This window comes from Sphaeramia orbicularis, chromosome 6 (assembly GCF_902148855.1).
Source record: "Sphaeramia orbicularis chromosome 6, fSphaOr1.1, whole genome shotgun sequence".
NCBI lineage: Eukaryota > Metazoa > Chordata > Actinopteri > Kurtiformes > Apogonidae > Sphaeramia > Sphaeramia orbicularis.
Window position 1 is genome coordinate 56780910 of NC_043962.1, and position 22287 is coordinate 56803196.

At 42.1% G+C, this 22287-nt stretch overlaps 1 protein-coding gene across 1 annotated transcript in view; it reads right to left on the reverse strand.

Annotated features, from left to right (window-relative positions):
- The window catches only part of myo9ab (myosin IXAb), a 128031-nt gene that overhangs the window by 17985 nt on the left and 87759 nt on the right, over positions 1–22287 (reverse strand). The window contains exons 18-31 of the mRNA XM_030135647.1: positions 21029–21139; positions 20047–20169; positions 19160–19309; positions 18732–19039; positions 11879–12712; positions 11667–11745; positions 9280–9477; positions 5518–5603; positions 5305–5408; positions 4715–4953; positions 2737–2853; positions 1649–1837; positions 1501–1548; positions 560–671 (exon numbers count right to left, since the gene is read on the reverse strand). Of these exons, the coding sequence (XP_029991507.1) occupies positions 560–671; positions 1501–1548; positions 1649–1837; positions 2737–2853; positions 4715–4953; positions 5305–5408; positions 5518–5603; positions 9280–9477; positions 11667–11745; positions 11879–12712; positions 18732–19039; positions 19160–19309; positions 20047–20169; positions 21029–21139 (2698 nt within the window). The remainder of the gene's footprint in view (positions 1–559; positions 672–1500; positions 1549–1648; positions 1838–2736; positions 2854–4714; positions 4954–5304; positions 5409–5517; positions 5604–9279; positions 9478–11666; positions 11746–11878; positions 12713–18731; positions 19040–19159; positions 19310–20046; positions 20170–21028; positions 21140–22287) is intronic.

Sequence of the window (22287 nt, forward strand, 5' to 3'; positions counted from 1 at the left end):
TGACAACCTCAAATTTTTGTCTTTGTTTTCGTGCAAAAAATAACATTAAATTATGAAAATATTTACATTTACAAACTATCTTGTAACAATAAAATATGAATAACCTGAACAAATATGAACAACCTGAAATGTCTAAAGAAAATTCAGCCCAATTTGAACAATTTTCTGCGTTTAGGTCTTTTGTAGATCCGATCTATAATGCACATGGACAAATGAGAAGTGGAGGCAGAATATTGTTAAAATTGCACTGATTTTTCATAAGAAATGTCACTTTTTTCAGGTTATTCACATCTTTTTTGTTTGGATAGTTTGTAAATGTTAATATTTTCATAATTTAATGTTATTTTTTGCACTAAAACACAGAGTAAACTTTGTGGTTGTCATTATTTCTAGACTGTTATGTTATTATTTTTCTGGTTCGGCCCATGTGAGATTGAATTGGTCTGAATGTGGAACCTGAACTCAAATGACTCTGACGGCCCTGTTCTAATGTGTGTGTTAGTATGTGTGTGTTAGTATGTGAGTGTGTGTTAGTATGTGAGTGTGTGTCCATGCTCACGTTTGCAGACGCAGGCCCGGTCCATCATCCAGATCAGGGAGGAGCAGTACTCGCAGTAGGTTGGAATGCTGTACTGAGTCGACTTAAAGATGTGGCCGTTGTGTTCCTCCACCTGCAGGGGGCAGCACAGCCTCCGTCAGCTTCAACCACACCTTACATTCAATACTTTAGAACAGGGCTCTCAAACATGCGTCCCAACAAAGGTTCCAGTCCGACCCCTGGGATGAATTTCCAAAGTGTCTAAATTCCACAGTCCAGGCTGTGGAACTCATTTTAGTGTGGGTTCCACATCCAGACCAATCTGATCTACAGTCCAATAATAACAGCAGAAGAACCCACACAAAAGAAGGACTGCAGATTTACTACTGGGTTTGATGGAAAAAAAACAAACAAAATATTACATTATGTCTATAAATAAAGACAACTACAAATATTTGTCTGTTTTAGTGCAAAAAACCCCATTAAATTATGAAAATATTTACATGTACAAACTATGCTGTAACAATAAAATGTGAATAACCTGAACAAATATGAACAACCTGAAATGTAAAATGTAAAGAAAATTCAGTCCAGTTTGAACTCTTTTCTTCCTGTTCCTCAGTGTTTAGTGTCTTTGTAGATCTGATCCAGAATGCACATGGACTAATGAGAAGTGGAGGAAGAAGACTGAGAAAATTACACTGATTTTTCTGAAGAAATTTCAGTTTTTTCAGGTTATTCACATCTTTTTTTTTGGATAGTTTTTAAATTTTCAGAATTTAGTGTTCTTTTTTTGCACTAAAACAAAGACAACTATTGTCAGTTGTCATTATTTCTGGGTTCTTCTGTTCTTATTTGACTGATCCGGTCCACTGCAGATCAGATCAGGCTGAATGTGGAACCTGAAAGAACAGGAGTTTGAGAACCCTGCTTTAGACACATATTGTTTGTCATCAGCTTACAATGTCAGTTTCTTTTTTCCTCGACTTCTTGCGCTCACGTTTCGGAGCCTGAAAAAAAAAAAAAAAAAACATTCCACATTTGATATTTGTTCCAGTCATCCTAGAGGTAACCATTTCCATTCATGTTTGGAGTTGTGTCATGTCGTACCCGTCCGATGGTTCCCTCCATGGGCTTGTATTCGGTCATGAACTCATCCAGGAATACCTTAAAGGTGTTGACCCAGACCTTCACCGGAGACTCGCTCCAGTCCCTCTGCTCCAGACGCATGGTTTTCTCCAGGATGTGTTCAAACAGAGCGTACAGGTCCTTGTACCGGATACTTTTCCCATCATCCATCTGGTGATGAAGATGAGGCACGGGTTAGCAGAGTGTACGACAACGTTCATGTCAATATGAGTTTGGCTGGAAAGACCAGATTTATATCGATATTTACAATAACGATACTACGTGGACTCAAAAATAAAAAAAATGACAGGTGTTAACATAGATTAGAATTATTAGAATGATTAAAAAGTACAGGGTGGAAACACTAATAAGAGAATGATCTCATCATCGTATAAGGGTCTGTTGAATCTGAAGCTCCATTCAACTGTATATGTTAAAGCAACACGAGAGAAGGAAAAAGAAATAAACATATGGGTGCTTCTATGAAAGTGGGTTTATTTTACTATCTGTCCATTTTCCATCAGTTTAGACCCAATAATAAAAGGTAAATGTAGACAGATTTTCCCCCAGGATGGACCTCATCATGACCTCAGAGAAATGCACAAAAAATTATCCTCTTGCTCTGAACCATCCCAAAATTAATGAATTTATAATTAAATATTGGGTCAAAAAAATAGGACCCAAATATGGACATTAAATCTCCCTGGGTGTCAGTGCATTAGATGTGTAAACGTGTCAGTGCTCTTCTATAGACTCTAAATACAGACACTGTGTTCAGTGTGTGGATCCTAGTGGTTTTTCTAATCCACATGTGGGTTTTTCATCAGTCTCAGTCTCATTCCAGGTTTGGTGTGGAACCCATCGTGTCCACTGGTGTTACATACAGAACCTGAACATTTAAACACAAATCGCAAAAGATTTTGCAACAGTGGTCAAAAATGTGATAAAACTTAGATGAAAACAGCCTGATTATTGTGAGTAGTTCGAAGTCTTCCTAAAGTGCAGTTTCTTTCTGTGTTCACTGCAGAAGGAGCGGACAGTGTGTTTTCCTGCAGCAGTAAAACACTCACGGCTAAAGCGGTGGAATAGGAGTTAAAGATGTTGATCCGGAACTCCTTCAGCGCCTTCTTAAAGACCACATCCACCAGGGTGTCTTTTTTACCGTCTTCAGACTCCAGGTCTGTGATCTGAACACAAAAACAACACATCAGTTCACATGGACCGACCGCACTTCAGTTTAAATCAGGGAAAATGAAAAACAAGTGACAATTTCACATCCTCCAACCTCAGTTTTACACATAAAGACATTATTACCTCCGCTGAGGAGGTTCTGTTTTTGTCTGCATTGAACTGTCTGTCTATGTACAAGATAACTCAAAAAGTTATGGACGGATTTGGATGAAAATTTCAGGAAACGTTGATACTGGCACAAGGAACAAATGATTACATTTTGGTGGTGATCGGGGAGGGGGGGGGACTGATCTGCCTTGGCAGAGGTCTGGGCTCTCTGAGTGCTTTTCTAGTTTTATTAGTAGTTAGTGAATAAATCTGACCCATGCCAGGCCAGTCACTGTTTCTATGGATCATGTGTTAGGACTGGGGTGTCAAACATGTGGCCCACGGCCTAAAACCGGCCCGCCAAAGATTTCAGTCTGACCCATGGGATGAATATGCAAAGTGACAAAATTACACTGAAGTTATTTTCAGTTCAGGATGTTGAAGTCAGTTTAGTTCAGGTTCCACATTCAGACCAAAATGATCTGACATAAAATAACTAGAAAAGCACTCAGAGAGCGCAGACCTCCACCAAGGCAGCCCCCCCCCCCACCCCTGATCACCACCAAAATTTAATTATTTAGTTCCTTGTGTCTGTATCAACATTTCCTGAAATTTTCATCCAACTCCATCCATAAGTTTTTGAGTTATCTTGCACACAGACAGACAGGCAGACAGACAGACCAACGCCGGCAAAAACAGAACCACCTTGGCGGAGATAATAACAAGTGGTTCCAGGCACAACAAGCCCCGCCCCTCACATGTATTGTAGTTTATTTTGTCATGGATCCAGCTGATGTCATCATGTCTATCAGTGCGCTGATGTCATGTCAACAGCCTCTATATTTGTGCCAAGTCTGAAGTAAATTGAAACAAAATCAATGTTTTTATAGACATTTGAAATGTCGTCCATTATAAGTAAATGGGAGAAAAAAAAGATGTAACACATTCATGAAAAATTTGAACTTTGACCTAATTTTACCAAAATATGACATTTATTCTGGGTCACTGACAATCTATGAACCCAATTAGGTCTGAATTCAACCAATAGTTTTGCTGCTATAGTGCAAACAAACTGCATCAAAAACAATACCCCTTGTCTCCCCTTTTGGAGAGGGGGGGGGGGGGGGGGGGGGGAGTAAACAACCTATAAATAATGACTGCAAATTTTCTTCTTGGTTTAATGTGAAAAAATAATAATACATTACACCTACGAATGATGACCACCCCAATTTTTTTCTTTGTTTTAGAGGAAAAAATAACATTAAGTTGTGAAAATATTTACATTTACAAACTGTCCTTTAACAATAAAACATGAATAATCTGAACAAATGTGAACAACCTGAAATGTGAAATAAAAAAGATGTGAATAACCTGAAAAAAGTGAAATTTCTTCCCAAAAAAAAAAGTGTAATTTTAACAATATTCTGCCTGTTACTAAATGTTTTGTGCTTTTGTAGATCTGATCTGTAACACACATGTAGAAATAATAAGTTGAGGCATTATATTGTTAAAATTGCACTAATTTTTCTTAAAAGAATTTCACTTTTTTCAGGTAATTCACATCTTTTTTGTTTGGATAGTTTGTAAATGTAAATATTTTCATAATTTAATGATAATTTTTGCTCTAAAAAAAAAAAGGAGACAATGTTGGAGTTGTTATTTTCTATAGGTTCTTATGTTATTATTTCACTGGTCCGGCCCAGTTCAGATCAGATTGGGCAGAATGTGGACGTCAGTGCGACAGTTCTGTGTTCGTTCTTGCGTTCGTACCTTCTTCATGAGGAAGTCGTTCATGCTGCGGTAGTCATGCGCTGACGTCAGGATGTGCAGAGCGTCGTTCTGCCACTGGGCCGGTTCCAGAGTGATGCTGCTGATCTTCAAACTGCGATGCCTCCTGGTTTTAGGAGACGGCTCCTTGTTCTCTTTACTGTCCCTGAACACATCGCGATGAGGAGGAGGAAGGGGAGGAGGAGCACCGAGGTCCGGACTGACGGGAGGAGACGCCCCATCTGCCACAACGAGAGGTTATTGAACTGAACATGGTGCGTTCAGGTGTTCTATGTGTTCTATGAGAAGGGTTTGTCTAACGTGTCATCTGTTATGGTGAATGTCAGTCCTGTAGTGTCACTGGAAAGGCCTCTGGTGAATGAACTCCTCCCCCTGGTGGATTATCTGTGTATTGCATGTATCTAATTGTATACATTAGGTTTGTCAAGACAAAAATTATCCCACTGATCATGTAGAGGGTTTCAAAACTCATGTGTCAGATATGACACGTTTGGTGTTAAAGGGTTAAGGTGTTTTTATAGGCGTTTTATACGCCCCATATGTGTGTAGATGAAGTGTTGATGTGTTTTTACCTTGTGTTTCTCCAGTTTCACTCTGGTTTGCCTCCTTTTCTCGTGACATTTTTTTCTCGCTATGCTTAGTTTTACTCCAGAACCTCATTTTTCCCTTCATCCTACTGCAACAAACACACGAAAATGACAAATGTACAAACTGTGTCAACATAAACTCTTCATAAACACATATTATGTTCTCAGTGAGAACAGATGTGATCATTTCAGACCTACCTCCCATCGTGACTGGACGTTTTTCTGAGGACCAGGTCTCCTGAGGACATGGTCTTATGGAGCTTCTTCTGCTCTTTGTGAGACGACTGCAAACACAGACACAAATGCACTCACATCAGAGCAGGTTTGATGAGCGGGGGGGTGACACAACTGATGGGACACTCTGGAAACAGTCCTGGTGTCAGTGGATTCTAAACTTAAAGCAGCAGTCGGCCACATTTACAATCAAATGAGCCATTCTGGACTCAAAAAAGAAGAAAAGAAAAGAAACAATATCTAAACCCATGTGTGTTTGACCATGAGGGGGCTGTTCTGCAGTAGTCTGTTTGGACTTTGCATTTCCATTACAATAATGCAAAGTCTGATGAAAACAGAAGATTATACAACTAAAAAAAAGAAAACATTCCAGATTTGGAAGTTTTTAATGGAACTGTGTAATGGACAAAAGGCTCCACTTTAATGTTAACAGGATTACTTTGAAACAAACTACGAGCAAAAAATAAAGGAATAGCATCGACATTAGGGCTGTTAGAAAAAATTGGTTCTGCAATATATTGCAATATTTCATTTCACAATACTGTATCAATATTAAAAAGTACTGTATGGATATTTATAGGTATTTATTCAAATGCAGATATTGTGGAGGTTCATTTTTGTTTTTTGTTTTTCTTTATTGTTTATATCTTATTTATTATTATTTAACACTGTTTTCTTAAATAATGCTTATTTGAAACATCCTAAAAGCACTTTTTTTCTGCCTGAGAGGCAGATAGTAGTTCATTTGTTGGGATTGAACTCAAATCCTGTTCTGATGTTAGTTGTGAACTAATAGAATATAAACATTTGAACAGGATCTGAAACTGGAATGTCTGTAAAACAGAATTTAAGCTTTAACACAGTTTGAACATTTGGTGACAGAACATTAGATCCTGTTGTGATCAAATACAAATGTGTTTAGGATTTGTGTAGATTTCTGGTGTAATTCAATTCTTCAAGTAAATAATAATTTAAAATAAAAAATTGCCTTTTTAACAGTGTCATGATGTATCGTGATATATCGTATCGTGATTAGGGATGTAACAATGTGAAAATTTCATATCACAGTTATTGTGACCAAAATTATCACAGCTATCATTATTATCGCAGTATTATTGAAATTGTGCTCCAAATGTTCAAAAAGTACTAATACACACTGAAATCATTTACCAAGTTGTATTTTGGAAAAAAAAAACAAAAAAAAAAACCAAATAAAATGATTGTCACAATGTCCCTTCTGTGTCAGAAACATTCAAATATTAACCCTTAGTGGTCTGAGCCTATTTTGTCTGTTTTTCAGTCCTTTTGATTTTGTCTTTATATACTATAGAAACAAATGTTTACTATACCCATGTTTGGGATCTGTTTTTTCAGCACAACTTCATTTATCTCATGTCTATTATTTTTTCACTTTAACCTACTATAAAAACACAAAAGGACAAAAAACACAAAAAATATATAAAATCCAATTTGAAAAATGTATATAATTTATTGCATAAATAACACACAGGTGTTTAACGAACCTTTTCACAGACTTTAAAAGTGAATATTGGTTCCAAATATTAGGTATAGAAAATTAAAATTGTAATAAAGTAAAACTATACTCAAATATTTGACATAAAAGCAGATCTGTACACAGGATTTTTTCCCTAAAAGTGCAGTAATGTAACGTGGTTATCATGAGAATTAGAATTTTAACGGTAATACTAACCGTCTGTGATTTTACTGCGGTTTATCGTTATACTGGTAATCGTTAAATCCCTAATCGTGATCCTAGTATTGTGATTTGTATCGTATCACCAGATCCTTGCTGATACACAGCCCTAATCGACAGACACTTTGGTTGATTCAACAAAAATGTTTTTGTCACATCAGCCAAAGTATCTGCACATTTATACAGATGGACACTGTTGGAATAGATTTAGACAGATGTTTAAAAAATATTGACAAATTCAGTTCATTTCAAAATGTTCCTTATGTTTTTTGACAAAACCTCAGGTAGACATCCAGAGTCTCCAGGGGCAGATGTGGATGACTGGACACCCCTGATCTGAGGGTAAACCTCACCAGTACCAGTATGATGAGTGAATACCAGTACTGAACAGTTCAAATGTTGAACAGATTCATTCCTCAGTGTGGGAGGCAGTAACATTAGTTGACATCATTTAATTACACATCAGTACAAGAAATACTGTCATTTCCTCATTGGTTCATTCGATCCTGAATGTATGAGCATGCAGAGAAACAGAATGGAAGGTGCGACAGGCAGAGGTCATGCTCAGAACACCTGTCAGTCAAAGACGGCGTTAGGAAGAAGTCCGGCCCCGTTAGTCCCAGAGCAGCCGGAAAACTCGACCAGTAAGTCATGTTTCAATCACAAACAGAGCTCCGACCGCTAGTCCACGCATAGCAGACGGTAAAATAAGTCAGCGACTAATTTAGTTATCAACAGGTCGTTAGTGACGTCATGGTGTCGATCCAGTCCAAGGTTAAACAATGTTTGACTGTAGGCGGGTGAAGGGTTCAGAGTGACAGAGGACTGGTCCTAAAGCTGCACTGCACCAACTGCACATGTGCACTAACCAACAGGGGGGGCGTTACTGCACATGTGCACTAACCAACAGGGGCGTTACTGCACATGTGCACTAACCAACAGGGGGGGCGTTACTGCACATGTGCACTAACCAACAGGGGCGTTACTGCACATGTTCACTAACCAACAGGGGGGGCGTTACTGCACATGTGCACTAACGAACAGGGGCGTTACTGCACATGTGCACTAACCAACAGGGGCGTTACTGCACATGTGCACTAACGAACAGGGGGGGCATTACTGCACATGTGCACTAACGACCAGGGGGGGCGTTACTGCACATGTGCACTAACGAACAGGGGGGGCGTTACTGCACATGTGCACTAACGAACAGGGGCGTTACTGCACATGTGCACTAACGAACAGGTGGGGCGTTACTGCACATGTGCACTAACGACCAGGGACGTTACTGCACATGTGCACTAACGACCGGGGGGGGGCGTTACTGCACATGTGCACTAACGAACAGGGGGGGCGTTACTGCACATGTGCACTAATGAAGGGGGGGGGGTTACTGCACATGTGCTCTGACAACCAGGGGGGCGTTAGTGCACATGTGCACTAACAACCGGGGGGTACGTGTGCAGTATTTCACCCCTTGGCCCCTCCCCCTTAGCCCTACCTCTCCATTTTGTGCGTTCACATGAAGGGTTAGGGATGTTTTGGTTCTCAATGGCTAAGGGGGAGGGGCTGTTTGATCCTCCAAACGGAGATTTTTCAGGACCACACTACAAACACAGGGGTAGGAGAAATTCCCATAATTCAGTTGGAATCATCGGTCAGATGGAGGTAAACACAGCAAAAAAGTGCAGCAGTGTGACGAACGAAACACAAATGTAGCTAAGGAACTTCTCCGTAAACAACGTAATCATGTGATCGTCTGTTTAATGCCGTTTCAATGTATTATAGTCCATATTTCTGCGGTTTGCGGTTGATAGACGCTAAAACATGCCCAAAGCCCATGGAACACATACGGTTCCAGCTGATGACGACGTGGAGAATTCTGTCGCAAACGTAGCTGTCGCATCAGTATTTTCTTCAAACCAGTCCTGCGACGTCTGTTTGGTCACAGCCACATGCCAGCGGGGTTAGTGGTGTTAACAGGCTCGAGTCGGTTTGTTGGGTTTGTTTACCATCTTGGTGTCACCGTGGTAACCGGGTCGGGACTGAGGAGGGGGGAGGGAGGAAGGCAGCGTGCAGGAGTGGGCGGGGATATAATGTTCGTCGTCGTCGTCGTCTGATTGGACGGCCCCCTCAGAGTTACAGCGGGTGAAGAAGTCGGGGCGAGTCCGGGACATTCGAGCTTTCTTTTTAGATCCTGGACAGTTCACCTGCTCCCACGTAACCATAGAAACATCACAACAGGTCTACAGACACCACAATACCCATGAGCCTCAGCTGCTGTTGGCAGAGATGAAGCCTCAGAGTGTTTCTACAAAGTTTCATGTTTCAAAAGTGCAACAACTAAGTTACTAAATATTAAAAAAAAGTAGAGCCCGACCGATTCATCGGCCAGCAGATTAATCGGGCCGATTATAGCGTATCACCGATTAATCAACATCGGCCAAAATGTAACCGATTTATTAACTTTTTTGCTGCGGAGATTTTGTCGCTTACTGCTCCTGTGTGTGTGTGTGTGTGTGTGTGTGTGCTGCCCAGAGAGCAGCACACAGTAAAGCCTGTCAGTTTCACTTTCACTTCTGCTCGGACCCCCCACCCCCCACACACACACACAATCACAGAATCATGGACCACTACCCCCCCCCCCCCCCTTCCAGCAAGGATGGACTGCTAAACTAATTGCCCCCGCTTCAGCTCCAACCGACCCCGACCCACCCGTCTGAAAATCACGAGCCGACCCCCCCCCCCCCCCCCCCCAAGTCTCATGAACTATTCACCCCCCCCACACACACACCCATGTCTGTGCACTTCCTGTCTCCCTCACAGTTTCATTCTGCTGGCACGTCTGGGTATTTATAGTGTAGGGGAGAACGGGGACAGTTGTAACACAGGTCAGTTGTAACTCTTGCAGTTGCTCCAATCAGGAACAACTTAAAACTCACTGAGTTCACTCTGCACATGCTCAGTTTAGTCCGTAGTCCACATGGGCAGTTGTAGTGCTGTGGGCAGACACATCCACATGTGTGAATGAAAACAGAATTTTGTGCTCAGTCATATTTTTTACTCTAATTATTTTTGTGATTCCATAGTTTCCTTTATAGTTGGACTCATTAAAGGTACAGTAGGTGTCGCTTACATTTTAAAGAATGATTTACCAAACAATTTTTATGTCACTACTTATAAAATATAGACTCACATCTTTTCAACAGTCTGCTCTGCCCAGCAGAAAAACTCCCACATCTACAACCTGTGGTTCCACAGCTCAGACCGGTCTGGACCGGTCTGATATCAGACCGGTCTGGACCGGTCTGATATCAGACTATTGTACACAGGTTTACAGTTGGGTCAATTATCTGTGTGAGATAAACAGATTTATGCAACCATCGTCAAAAAGGCCCGGCAACGTCTCCACTTCCTCCAGATTTTAAAAAGAAACAACCTCTGCAAGAGGTTGCTGGTGACCTTTGACCCCTCTGCTGTTGAAAGCATTCTAATGTACTGTATCACGGCATGGTATGCAGGCTGCTCTGTCGCAGACTAAACGGCACTGCAGAGGACTGTTAGATCAGCAGAAGAAATCATTGGCTGCCCTCTTCCCTCTCTTCAGGACATTGCTAACTCCCACTACCACACAAGAGCCAGGTCCATCAGCACAGACTGTTCCCACCCCGGTCATCACCTGTTCACTCTTCTGCCTTCAGGGAGGTCATACAGGACACTCAGATCACAGACCACCACACACATGAACAGTTTTTTTCCAAGAGCCATCCACCCTCTAAACACTAACATACTGTACACCATAGCCACCAGCACTTTAAATCCAAGCCAGAGGACTTTTATATAAGATGCACTTTTTTATATAATTGTACTTTTATTTAGTAGTATTTTAATACTGAAGTGTTTGGTATGTTTGTTGAATGTATTTATGAGTGAGAAGAATGTAGTATGAATGTTATTTGTGTTTTTTTATGTGGGAGGCATGTGCAATTTCATTGTATTTATTATGCAATGACAAATAAAGCTTCTATTCTATTCTATTCTATTCTATTCTATTCTATTCTGTTTCTCCACCTGTTCACAGTTATCTAATATAAGATTATTATGTCCTGTGTAGGTCAGTGTTCTTATTTCATATATCGGCCAATATATTGGTTATTGGCCAATATCGGATATCAGCCGATATAATGGATATCGGCTTTTTTTTTAGCCCCCAGAATCGGTATCGCATCGGCCCCAAAAATCCCATATCGGTCGGGCTCTAAAAAAAGCCAATAAATAAACATCAAAGTGACAAAACTTTTAACAATGCAACAAATGTGTATTTAAATACGACTTTTCTACCATTTTGAGTCAGACTAGACTGAAACACAATCAAACCACATGGTCCGGTGTCGGTTACCTCTCTGTGTCTGCTGGACTTGGTGTCGTCTCTAAACATGATCAGGGATCTCTCCTGGTTCACCAGATCTTTATCGGACCTGAACAGACAAACAAAACCACATTTGACGACTGGTCAGAACCAAAACGAGTACGGTACGGATCACAGAAGAACAGGACAAAGACCGATCACAACCATCTGAGCTAATGACAGCCGTTGCCATGGTAACGTACTTGGAGAAGGGCAGTTTGCGTCGCGGCGGACTGAACACGGAGGTGGAGTTTTTCTCCACCATGTTGACGATGACGGTCTGGGCCGAGCTCTTCTTCTGGGCTTTGCGGGGTTTGGGGTCCTCCTGCAGACCAGAGGAGCCGGCGTTCGGCTCCAGAACCATCTGGATGTCCACCTCTGAGGAACAGACGGCCGCCGGTTCTGAACCGGCTTCCTGAGGCGGTTTGGGATCTGAGCCCACCTCCAGACCCGCAATGGGGGTCTGAGAGGGTTTCTGGAGGATTTGCGCCGCCAGCAGCTGCTCCTCCTCCACCGGACTCTCCTTCTGCATGCTGATCAGGACCACCACGGGCCTCCGAGACGTCGACTCCCTGCGCTGTCTGGGGCTTTTACCGGGACTGTCCCATCTGGACTCGTGTACCGGGCTTTGGTCAGACGGGATGTAAAAGGTGGCTCTTGGGGCCTCGTCGTCGTTGTCCGGTTTGTGGTTGTGGTTTGAATCCCTGGGCTTGCCTGGGGTCTCCCCTGTCGGTGGTTCTGGACTTCCCTGGCGCTGCGGGGGTCTGTGGTGGTGGTCCAGACTGCCGGTCCGGACCTTCAGCAGCTCCAGACTGAACTGGGCCTGCTCCAGCTCCCTCATCCGTCTGCTCTCTCGTTTGGACCGGCTCTTGAGGCTCGTGTCGTCCACGGTCCGGATCCGCTCTGAGTCCTCCTCCTGGTCTACGTGATCAGGTCTAGCCTCCTCAGGGACATCCGGTTCTGGCAGGATCAGGTCTGGATCTGCAGGTTCCACATGGAGCAGCTCTCCTTCATGTTTCTGCTTCAGGTCTCTGAACCTACACAAACAAATGGAACACATGGAACGTATGGAACAAAAAAAAAAACAGATTCCATCCAAGGTTCTAATAGTTTTGGATTTTTCATTCTAGTTTAATTTTATTTAGTTTGGACTTTTTTCTCTAATTCATTTAGTTTTAATTCACTTTTAGAGCAGGTTTGCTAGTTTTTATTAGTTTTCACTGTTTTCTAAATGCTTAGTTTTAGTTTAGTTTTAGTATTAATTTTAGTTTTGTCGTATCTTTTATCTTCTTCTCCACAGGTGACAAATATGCATCCCGGGGGCCAAATCCGGCCCTCCAAAGGGTCCAGTCTGGCTCCTGGGATGAATTTGTAAAATGCAAGAATTACACTGAAGATATGAATCATTTTAGTTCAGGTTCCACAAACAGACCAATTTAATCTGCAGTGGGTCGGATCAGTCAAATATGTGAGCATGTTTGATGATGCTGTGGGCATCACAGGCCACGCACACTCCTGGTTTCAATCTTACCTTACTGGTCGGTCCTTCAGTGTGTCCTGGCTAGGGCACGCATCAGCAGTTCACCGCCTCACCACGGGGGTCCCCCAAGGCTCTGTGTTGGGCCCCCTCCTTTTTGCCATATACACCACCTCACTCGGTCAGATCATCCACTCACACTGCTTCTCATATCATTGCTATGCTGATGATACCCAGCTCTATCTGTCATTCCCACCTGATGACTCCACAGTCTCAGTGCGGATCTCAGATTGTCTCTCTGACATATCTGCATGGATGAAAGCCCATCACCTTCAGCTGAACCTGTCCAAAACTGAACTGCTGGTCTTCCCAGCTAAGCCAACCATACAGCAGGACATCTCCATCACTATTGACTCCATACCTCTGGCTCCTACCAGTGTAGTACGTAACTTGGGAGTCATGATTGATAATCAGTTGACCTTCACGGATCACGTTGCCTCTGTCACCCGATCATGCCGTTTCACTCTGTTCAACCTAAGAAAGATCAGGCCATACCTAACCGAACAGGCCACCCAGCTCCTGGTGCAGACTATGGTTATCTCCTGTCTTGACTACTGCAATGCTCTTCTAACGGGCCTCCCAGCTTGTGTTGTCAAACCACTACAGATGGTCCAGAATGCAGCAGCGCGTCTGGTCTTCAATCAGCCTAAAAGGGCACATGTCACCCCCTTACTCATTGAGTTCCACTAGTCTACCCATAGCTGCCCGCATCAAATTCAAATCTTTAATCCTAGCCTACAAAATTCTCCGTGGGTCTGCTCCTGTCTACTTAGGTGCACTAATAAAAGCTTATGTCGCCCCACGACCACTCCGCTCGTCTGGGGAACGTAGTCTGGTGGTCCCCAGACCTTGTACAAGACAATCCAGGCTCTTTTCATGGGTCGTTCCACGTTGGTGGAACGCTCTACCAAGTGCTACAAGAACAGAGTCATCCCTGCCTATCTTCAAGAAGCTCCTGAAGACCCAGCTCTTCCGAGAGCACCTCCTGTCCTAGCACTTTCAAACATTCCATTTTAAATATTCTAATAAGGTTTTTCCCAGGATAACCACAGATTCTTTCACGATTATCTCTGGACCTGCTGCGGTGGTCCGGCCTCTTCCCTGCCCTCATCATCACCACTCACTTATCCTCAACCGCCTCCATGTGTCTCCCCCTACTCCCCCCTTCTCCCCCTCTCCCCCAGTCCCTATCTCTATCGCTCTCTCTTTTTCCCCTTCTCTACTCTCTCTCTTTAACCCCAACTGGTCAAGGCAGACGTCCATCCTCCAGGAGTCTGGGTCTGCTCCAGGTTTCTGCTGTTAAAGGGAAGTTTTTCCTTCCACTGTCACCAGTCACAAGTGTTTGCTCCTGGAGGATTCTGTTGGGTTTCTGTAGAATTGACTTAGAGTCTGGTTTTGACCAACTCTATATATAAAATGTCAAGAGATAACTTTTTTGTGATCTGGCGCTATATAAATAAAATTTGATTGATTGAGTGATTTAATTGGTTTTCCCCTGTAAGTCGCTTTGGAAAAAAGCGTCTGCCAAATGCGTAAACATAAACATAAATACTTTCATAATAACCTATAATTACTCACAAATCCCAATTTTTCCCTCTGTAAATGTAAATATTTTCATGTCATTTTACTGCATTTACACTAAAACAAACGAACATTTCACAAAAACGCAAAAAAACCTGAACAAATATGAACATTTTGAAATGTCTGAAGTGTAATTTAAATGTTTTGTGTATTTGTTGATCCAGTGTACATTCTAATTTAATGTGTAAAAGATAAACTGAGACATAATATTGTTAAAATTGCATTTAGTTTTCTTAAGAAATTTCACTTTGTTCATGTTATTCACATGGTTTTAAAGGATAGTTGGTAGATGTAAACATTTTCATCACATAATTTTATTTTTTTTGCTCTAAAACGTAGTGGAAAGTTTGGAGTTGACATTATTTCTATATTATTATGTTATTATTTCACTGGTTCGACCCACTGCAGATTAAATTTGGCTGAATGTGGAACTGAACTAAAAGGAGTCTGACAACCCTGTTCTTCTCTGTCGTCGTATATATATATATATATATATATATATATATATATATATATATATATATATATATATATATATATATATATATATATATATATATATATATATATACAGTACAGGCCAAAAGTTTGGACACACCTTCTCATTCTTTGCATTTTCTTTATTTTCATGACTATTTTCATTGTAGATTCTCACTGAAGGCATCAAAACTATGAATGAACACATGTGGAATTATGTACTTACCAAAAAAGTGTGAAATAACTGAAAACATCTCTTATATTCTAGTTTCTTCAAAGTATCCACCCTTAGCTCTGATGACTGCTTTGCACACTCTTGGCATTCTCTTGATGAGCTTCCAGAGGTAGTCACCTGAAATGGTTTCCTAACAGTCTTGAAGAAGTTCCCACAGATGCTTAGCACTTGTTGGCCCTTTTGCCTTCACTCTGCGGTCCAGCTCACCCCAAACCATCTGGATTGGGTTCAGGTCCGGTGACTGTGGAGGCCAGGTCATCTGGCGCAGCACTCCATCACTCTCCTTCTTGGTCAAATATCCCTCACACAGCCTGGAGGTGTGTTTGGGGTCATTGTCCTGTTGAAACATAAATGATGGTCCAACTAAACGCAGACCGGATGGAATGGCATGTCACTTCAGGATGCTGTGGTAGCCATGCTGATTCAGGTTGCCTTCAATCTTGAATAAATCCCCAACAGCGTCACCAGCAAAGCACCCCCACACCATCACACCTCCCCCTCCATGCTTCACGGTGGGAACCAGGCATGTAGCATCCATCCGTTCACCTTTTCTGCGTCGCACAAAGACACGGCGGTTGGATCCAAAGATCTGAAATTTGGACTCATCAGACCAAAGCACAGATTTCCACTGGTCTAATGTCCATTCCTTGGGTTTCTTGGCCCAAATAAATCTCTTGTGTTTGTTGCCTCTCCTGAGCAGTGGTTTCCTAGCAGCTGTTTGACCATGAAGGCCTGATTCACGCAGTCTCCTCTTAACAGTTGTTGTAGAGATGTGTCTGCTGCTAGAGCTCTGTGTGGTATTCATCTGGTCTCTAATCTGAGCTGCTGTTAATTTGCGATTTCTGAGGCTGGTGACTCAGATGAACTTATCTTCAGCATCAGAGGTGACTCTTGGTCTTCCTTTCCTGGGGCGGTCCTCATGTGAGCCAGTTTCGTTGGAGCGCTTGATGGTTTTTGCGACTGCACTTGGGGACACATTCAAAGTTTTTGAAATTTTCTAGACTGACTGACCTTCATTTCTTAAAGTAATGATGGCCACTCGTTTGTCTTTACTTAGCTGATTGGTTCTCGCCATAATATGCATTCTAACAGTTGTCCAATAGGGCTGTCAGCTGTGCATCAACCTGACTTCTGCACAACACAACTGATGGTCCCAACCCCATCAATAAGGCAAGAAATTCCACTAAGTAACCCTGACAAGGCACAGCTATGAAGTGGAAACCATTTCAGGTGACTACCTCTGGAAGCTCATCAAGAGAATGCCAAGAGTGTGCAAGGCGGTCATCAGAGCTAAGGGTGGCTACTTTGAAGAAACTAGAATATAAGAGATGTTTTCAGTTATTTCACACTTTTTTGTTAAGTACATAATTCCACATGTGTTCATTCATAGTTTTGATGCCTTCAGTGAGAATCTACAATGAAAATAGTCATGAAAATAAAGAAAATGCAAAGAATGAGAAGGTGTGTCCAAACTTTTGGCCTGAACTGTACATCTAGGGTTGGGAATCAATAAGAATTCAACGATTCCGATTCCATTATCGATTTTGCTTATCGATCCGATTCTCTTATTGATTCTCATTGGGTGAGGGATTAAAAGAGTACAAACAGGTGTTTTTGCATTAACTGTCTTTTATATTTCCATCTGCACAGAAAATATAACATACATAGTATGTACAAATAATAAGAACAGATGACGCCGGGCCCGGTTCTGGGGGTGGGGCACCGTACAGTGAAAATGAAACTCCAGACTCTTTACTAATTCCTCTATTGTTGCATTTCCACTATGTGGAACTGTTGGACTCGGCTCGTCTCCTGTTGTTGTGCACCTCATTTCCTTTTCCATACCTTTGGAAACTTTTATTTGAGGGGTGTCTGTATGTGGAAGAATGAGAAGGTGTGTCCAAACTTTTGGCCTGTACTGTATATATATATATATATATATATATATATAAGATTTTCAATGAGACTCAGTTGTCCAATCCACTGATAAAAACTGTATTTGGACAGTTTATCAGTGCTTATACATGTTATACATTCACAAAAATACATTTATTCAACATTTTTGTTGTGAAACCTCCTGTAATTACACAAGATATTTGTCAATTAACAAACAAGTCTGGTTCAACTGACAGAACTAATACTTCTGTTACCGTTAATTGTCAGTAATTTTATCTCATTTAATTTATTTATTTATTTTTGTACAGTATTAAACTTTAAATTAACAGTTTAATCTCATAAATAGAAAAGAAATGTTTGTGAAATTATGATACATTTGCAAATGTATTTTAACAATTTTTCTGTGAAAAAAGAAAAAAAATTCTTTTAAAAAATGGAAATTTTATGGTTATTCACAGTTACAGTTTTTTTGTGTTATTTTCCATTTGACATGTAAAATCACAGTCTGTTTTTGTCGGTTCATTGATTTTTTCCTGTATCTGAAAAATACAGAAAAAATCTGTAAAATAAACAGTGAAAATTCTGTTAAATTACAGATTTGTTTTACAGTGTATAGAAGGTTAAATACAGAGAAACATTCCTGTTGGAGCTGACAGAGGTGGTGCTGGGTCAGACTGGGTTAGTCCTGGTTAGACTGGGTTAGTCCTGGTTAGACTGGGTTAGTCCTGTTTAGACTGGGTTAGTCCTGGTTAGACTGGGTTAGTCCTGCTCAGACTGGGTCAGTCCTAGTTGGACTGGGTTAGTCCTGTTTAGACTGGGTTAGTCCTGCTCAGACTGGGTTAGTCCTGGTTAGACTGGGTTAGTCCTGCTCAGACTGGGTTAGTCCTGTTTAGACTGGGTTAGTCCTGTTTAGACTGGGTTAGTCCTGCTCAGACTGGGTTAGTCCTGGTTAGACTGGGTTAGTCCTGTTTAGACTGGGTTAGTCCTGTTTAGACTGGGTTAGTCCTGCTCAGACTGGGTTAGTCCTGTTTAGACTGGGTTAGTCCTGCTCAGACTGGGTTAGTCCTGGTTAGACTGGGTTAGTCCTGCTCAGACTGGGTTAGTCCTGGTTAGACTGGGTTAGTCCTGCTCAGACTGGGTTAGTCCTGGTTAGACTGGGTTAGTCCTGCTCAGACTGGGTTAGTCCTGGTTAGACTGGGTTAGTCCTGCTCAGACTGGGTTAGTCCTGGTTAGACTGGGTTAGTCCTGTTTAGACTGGGTTAGTCCTGGTTAGACTGGGTTAGTCCTGCTCAGACTGGGTTAGTCCTGGTTAGACTGGGTTAGTTCTGACCTGATGCGGGCCTGGTGTCCTCGGGCCTGGGCCTGGAGCTGGGTCACCGTCCTGCAGGTCTTGCGGTACCTCCTCCTCTGTGTGAATCCTCTCCAGGCCGCCTGGATCACGGTGGCGGCCTGTGTCCTGCGCTGGCGGCGGCGGTGGTTTCTCCAGCTCCTCTGTAGGACCAGGACCGAGTGTTTCCACTGGAGGAAGCGGCGCCGCTCCCTGAAGCCCCTCCAGGCCGCCTGCAGACAGACCGCCGCCCCCTCCGCCGCCCCGAGGCTGAACGATGAGCGTCTGAGGAGGCAGCGACGCCACCAGCGCTGAACGAACACAACAGGACAAGACGAGTTTAGAAAAAGGTGAGTGGAAACAGTATCAGAGGTTTGGAGCAGGTTCAGAGTATCTGTGTGGACGTGAACACGTCTGGTTCTGCATCTGACCTGGATGACAGCGGCAGCTCTTCTCATGTTAATGAAGTGTTTCCTCTCCAGAACGGCCCTGAAGCGTCTCTGCAGGGTGACGATTCTCCTCAGGACCTCCTGGTGGAGGAGGGACTGCAGACGCTGACGCTCCGCCTCCCGCAGAAACACCTACGACAGAAGCAACAGGACACATTCAGAAAACACAGGTGATGGGACGTCAGCCCAGAGGAACCCCGTCCACACAGAGGAACCCCGTCCACACACAGAAGAACCCCGTCCACACAGAGGAACCCCGTCCACACAGAAGAACCCGTCCACACACCGAGGAACCCCGTCCACACAGTAGAACCCCGTCCACACACAGAGGAACCCCATCCACACAGAAGAACCCCGTCCACACACAGAAGAACCCGTCCACACACAGAAGAACCCGTCCACACACAGAAGAACCCCTTTCACACACGGAAGAACCCCGTCCACACACAGAAGAACCCCGTCCACACAGAAGAACCCCTTTCACACACGGAAGAACCCCTTTCACACACGGAAGAACCCTGTCCACACACAGAAGAACCCTGTCCACACACAGAAGAACCCCGTCCACACACGGAAGAACCCCGTCCACACACAGAAGAACCCTGTCCACACACGGAAGAACCCCGTCCACACACGGAAGAACCCGTCCACACACGGAAGAACCCGTCCACACGGAAGAACCCGTCCACACACAGAAGAACCCCGTCCACACGGAAGAACCCGTCCACACACAGAAGAACCCCGTCCACACAGAAGAACCCCTTTCACACACAGAAGAACCCGTCCACACAGAAGAACCCGTCCACACACAGAAGAACCCGTCCACACACAGAAGAACCCGTCCACACACAGGGCGCTCTGAGTCTCACCGTGGTGTGTCCCACCTGATACCCAGCAGGCATCAGGTGGATCCGACGGAAAAACTCCCTGATTCCAGACTTGGTGGGTTTAGTGCCTCGAGGCAGAAGGACGTGAAAGTGACGCACGAAATCCTGAAGACAGAAGTAGAAATACACAAACTGAGCAACGACACAAACATGAGGATGTCCACAGAAAGACCTGGTCAAAATGTGTCCTCAGGTCCAAGACTTTAGAAACGTGCATGTGCTGGGTTTGGAACATGACAAGAAAAGAAACACAACAGCACTCAATCACATCGTTTTCATCTGATTGTGTCCGTTTTACATCATTTTTGTGTTTTTACTTTAACTCGATTTTGTTGTGCTTTGTCTAATGTGTTACTAGGAACTTTTTGCATTTTTAATGTTATTTTCATCTTTTTAACATGATTTAGCAGCCGGGCAATTAATAAGAATAACAGCTACATTCTGACTGTTTCTCACTATTTCAAGTAGTAGATCACTAAAATAACTGTTACACTTCAGTCACTGTTTGACTTGGTATCACTGCCCTGAAATGTGTAAATACAAGCAGTAGTCTTTATTTACAGTACTGTACAGGAAGCTCTTTTAGAGGTAGTTCTTTAGTTCTTTAGTTGTTTAGCAGGTGTCTTTCACAGTAGATAAACTAACCTTAATGTCAAACTGGTACTAACCCACTGTTGTGCTGTGGTCTGTCTGTTTTTGTCTTCTTGTGCTGCATGTAAACCTGCTGAATACTGGAATTTCCCTTGGGATTAATAATCTATCTATCTATCTATCTATCTATCTATCTATCTATCTATCTATCTATCTATCTATCTATCTATCTATCTATCTATCTATCTATCTATCTATCTATCTATCTATCTATCTATCTATCTATCTATCTATCTATCTATCTATCTTTGGCAGGCTGGCCCACATGTTTGACAGCTGTGAGTCAGATGATGGAGTGCCCTGATTGGCTTACCTGAAACATGTACTTGATGCTGTATCCTGATTGGCGGATGCGGACGGTTTCCAGCATCCCTGTGTACCTGAGCTGTCTCAGCACCAGGCTGTCGTTGAAACGAAGCGGCATCTGAAACGAACAGAAAACACAAGTGGAGTTAAAGCTGTGAGCAGCAGAGCACAGGGGGTGGGGGGGGTTTGGAGGTGAAAGTCTTCAGGTCTGGCCTCATCAGATGATTTTAGGAATACAAAAATGTACAACTACAAAAAACAAAACAAAAACATGAACACGGGTCAGGAATAGGGCTGTGTAGGCAAGAACCTGGTGATACGATACCAATCACAATACTAGGATCATGATACGATATATCACGATATATCATGATACTGTTAAGAAGGCAATATTTGTTTGTTCCTTTTCTTAAAATGATTATTTCCTGGAAGAATTGAATTCCACCAGAAATCTGCACAAATACTAAACACATTTTTATTGGATCCCAACAGGATCGAATGTTCTATCACAAAATGTTCCTGTGTTCAAACTGAAATTCTGTTTTATAGACATCCCAGTTTCAGATCCTGTTCAAATGTTCAGATTCTATTAGTTCACAACTAACATGAATGAATGAATGAATTTGTTTTTGGTTTTACAGTAATCATTGTACTTAGTACATTAATCGTAATAAACATAAAAGCCAAAAAAGGAATAGGCTAGAAGCAAAAGCTTATTTTTTAAAAATTTGATTTGGTTTATTTATTTATTTTGAACTTGCAAAGAAACAAAATAAAACAAAACGAACCAAATTAAGACATGACAAAAACAAAATAACATTTAAATGGACAGAATCTATCTTCAAGCACATACAAGTCTGAATACTGCATGGTCAAATCCTGTCCTTTTCAACGAATGCACTGCAAACATCAACTTAAATGAGGACAGCATCCAGCATTCACACCATAATAATATAAATAAATAAATAAATAAAAAACAACAACAGAAACACATCTACCATCACAATTCAATATTTCTGAATAATTTTAAACTTCAGTTCCTTTTTTTTTTTCTCCAAACATTATTTTTGTGCAATCTCAACAAAGGAACTAACATTATCTAATAAAACTGTTAAATAGTAATAAATAAAATGTAAACAAAAAAGAAAAACAAAATGAACCTCCACAATATCTACATTTGAATAAATACCTAAAAATATCGATGCAGTACTTTTTAATATTGATACAGTATTGTGGAATGAAATATCATGATATATTGCAGAACCG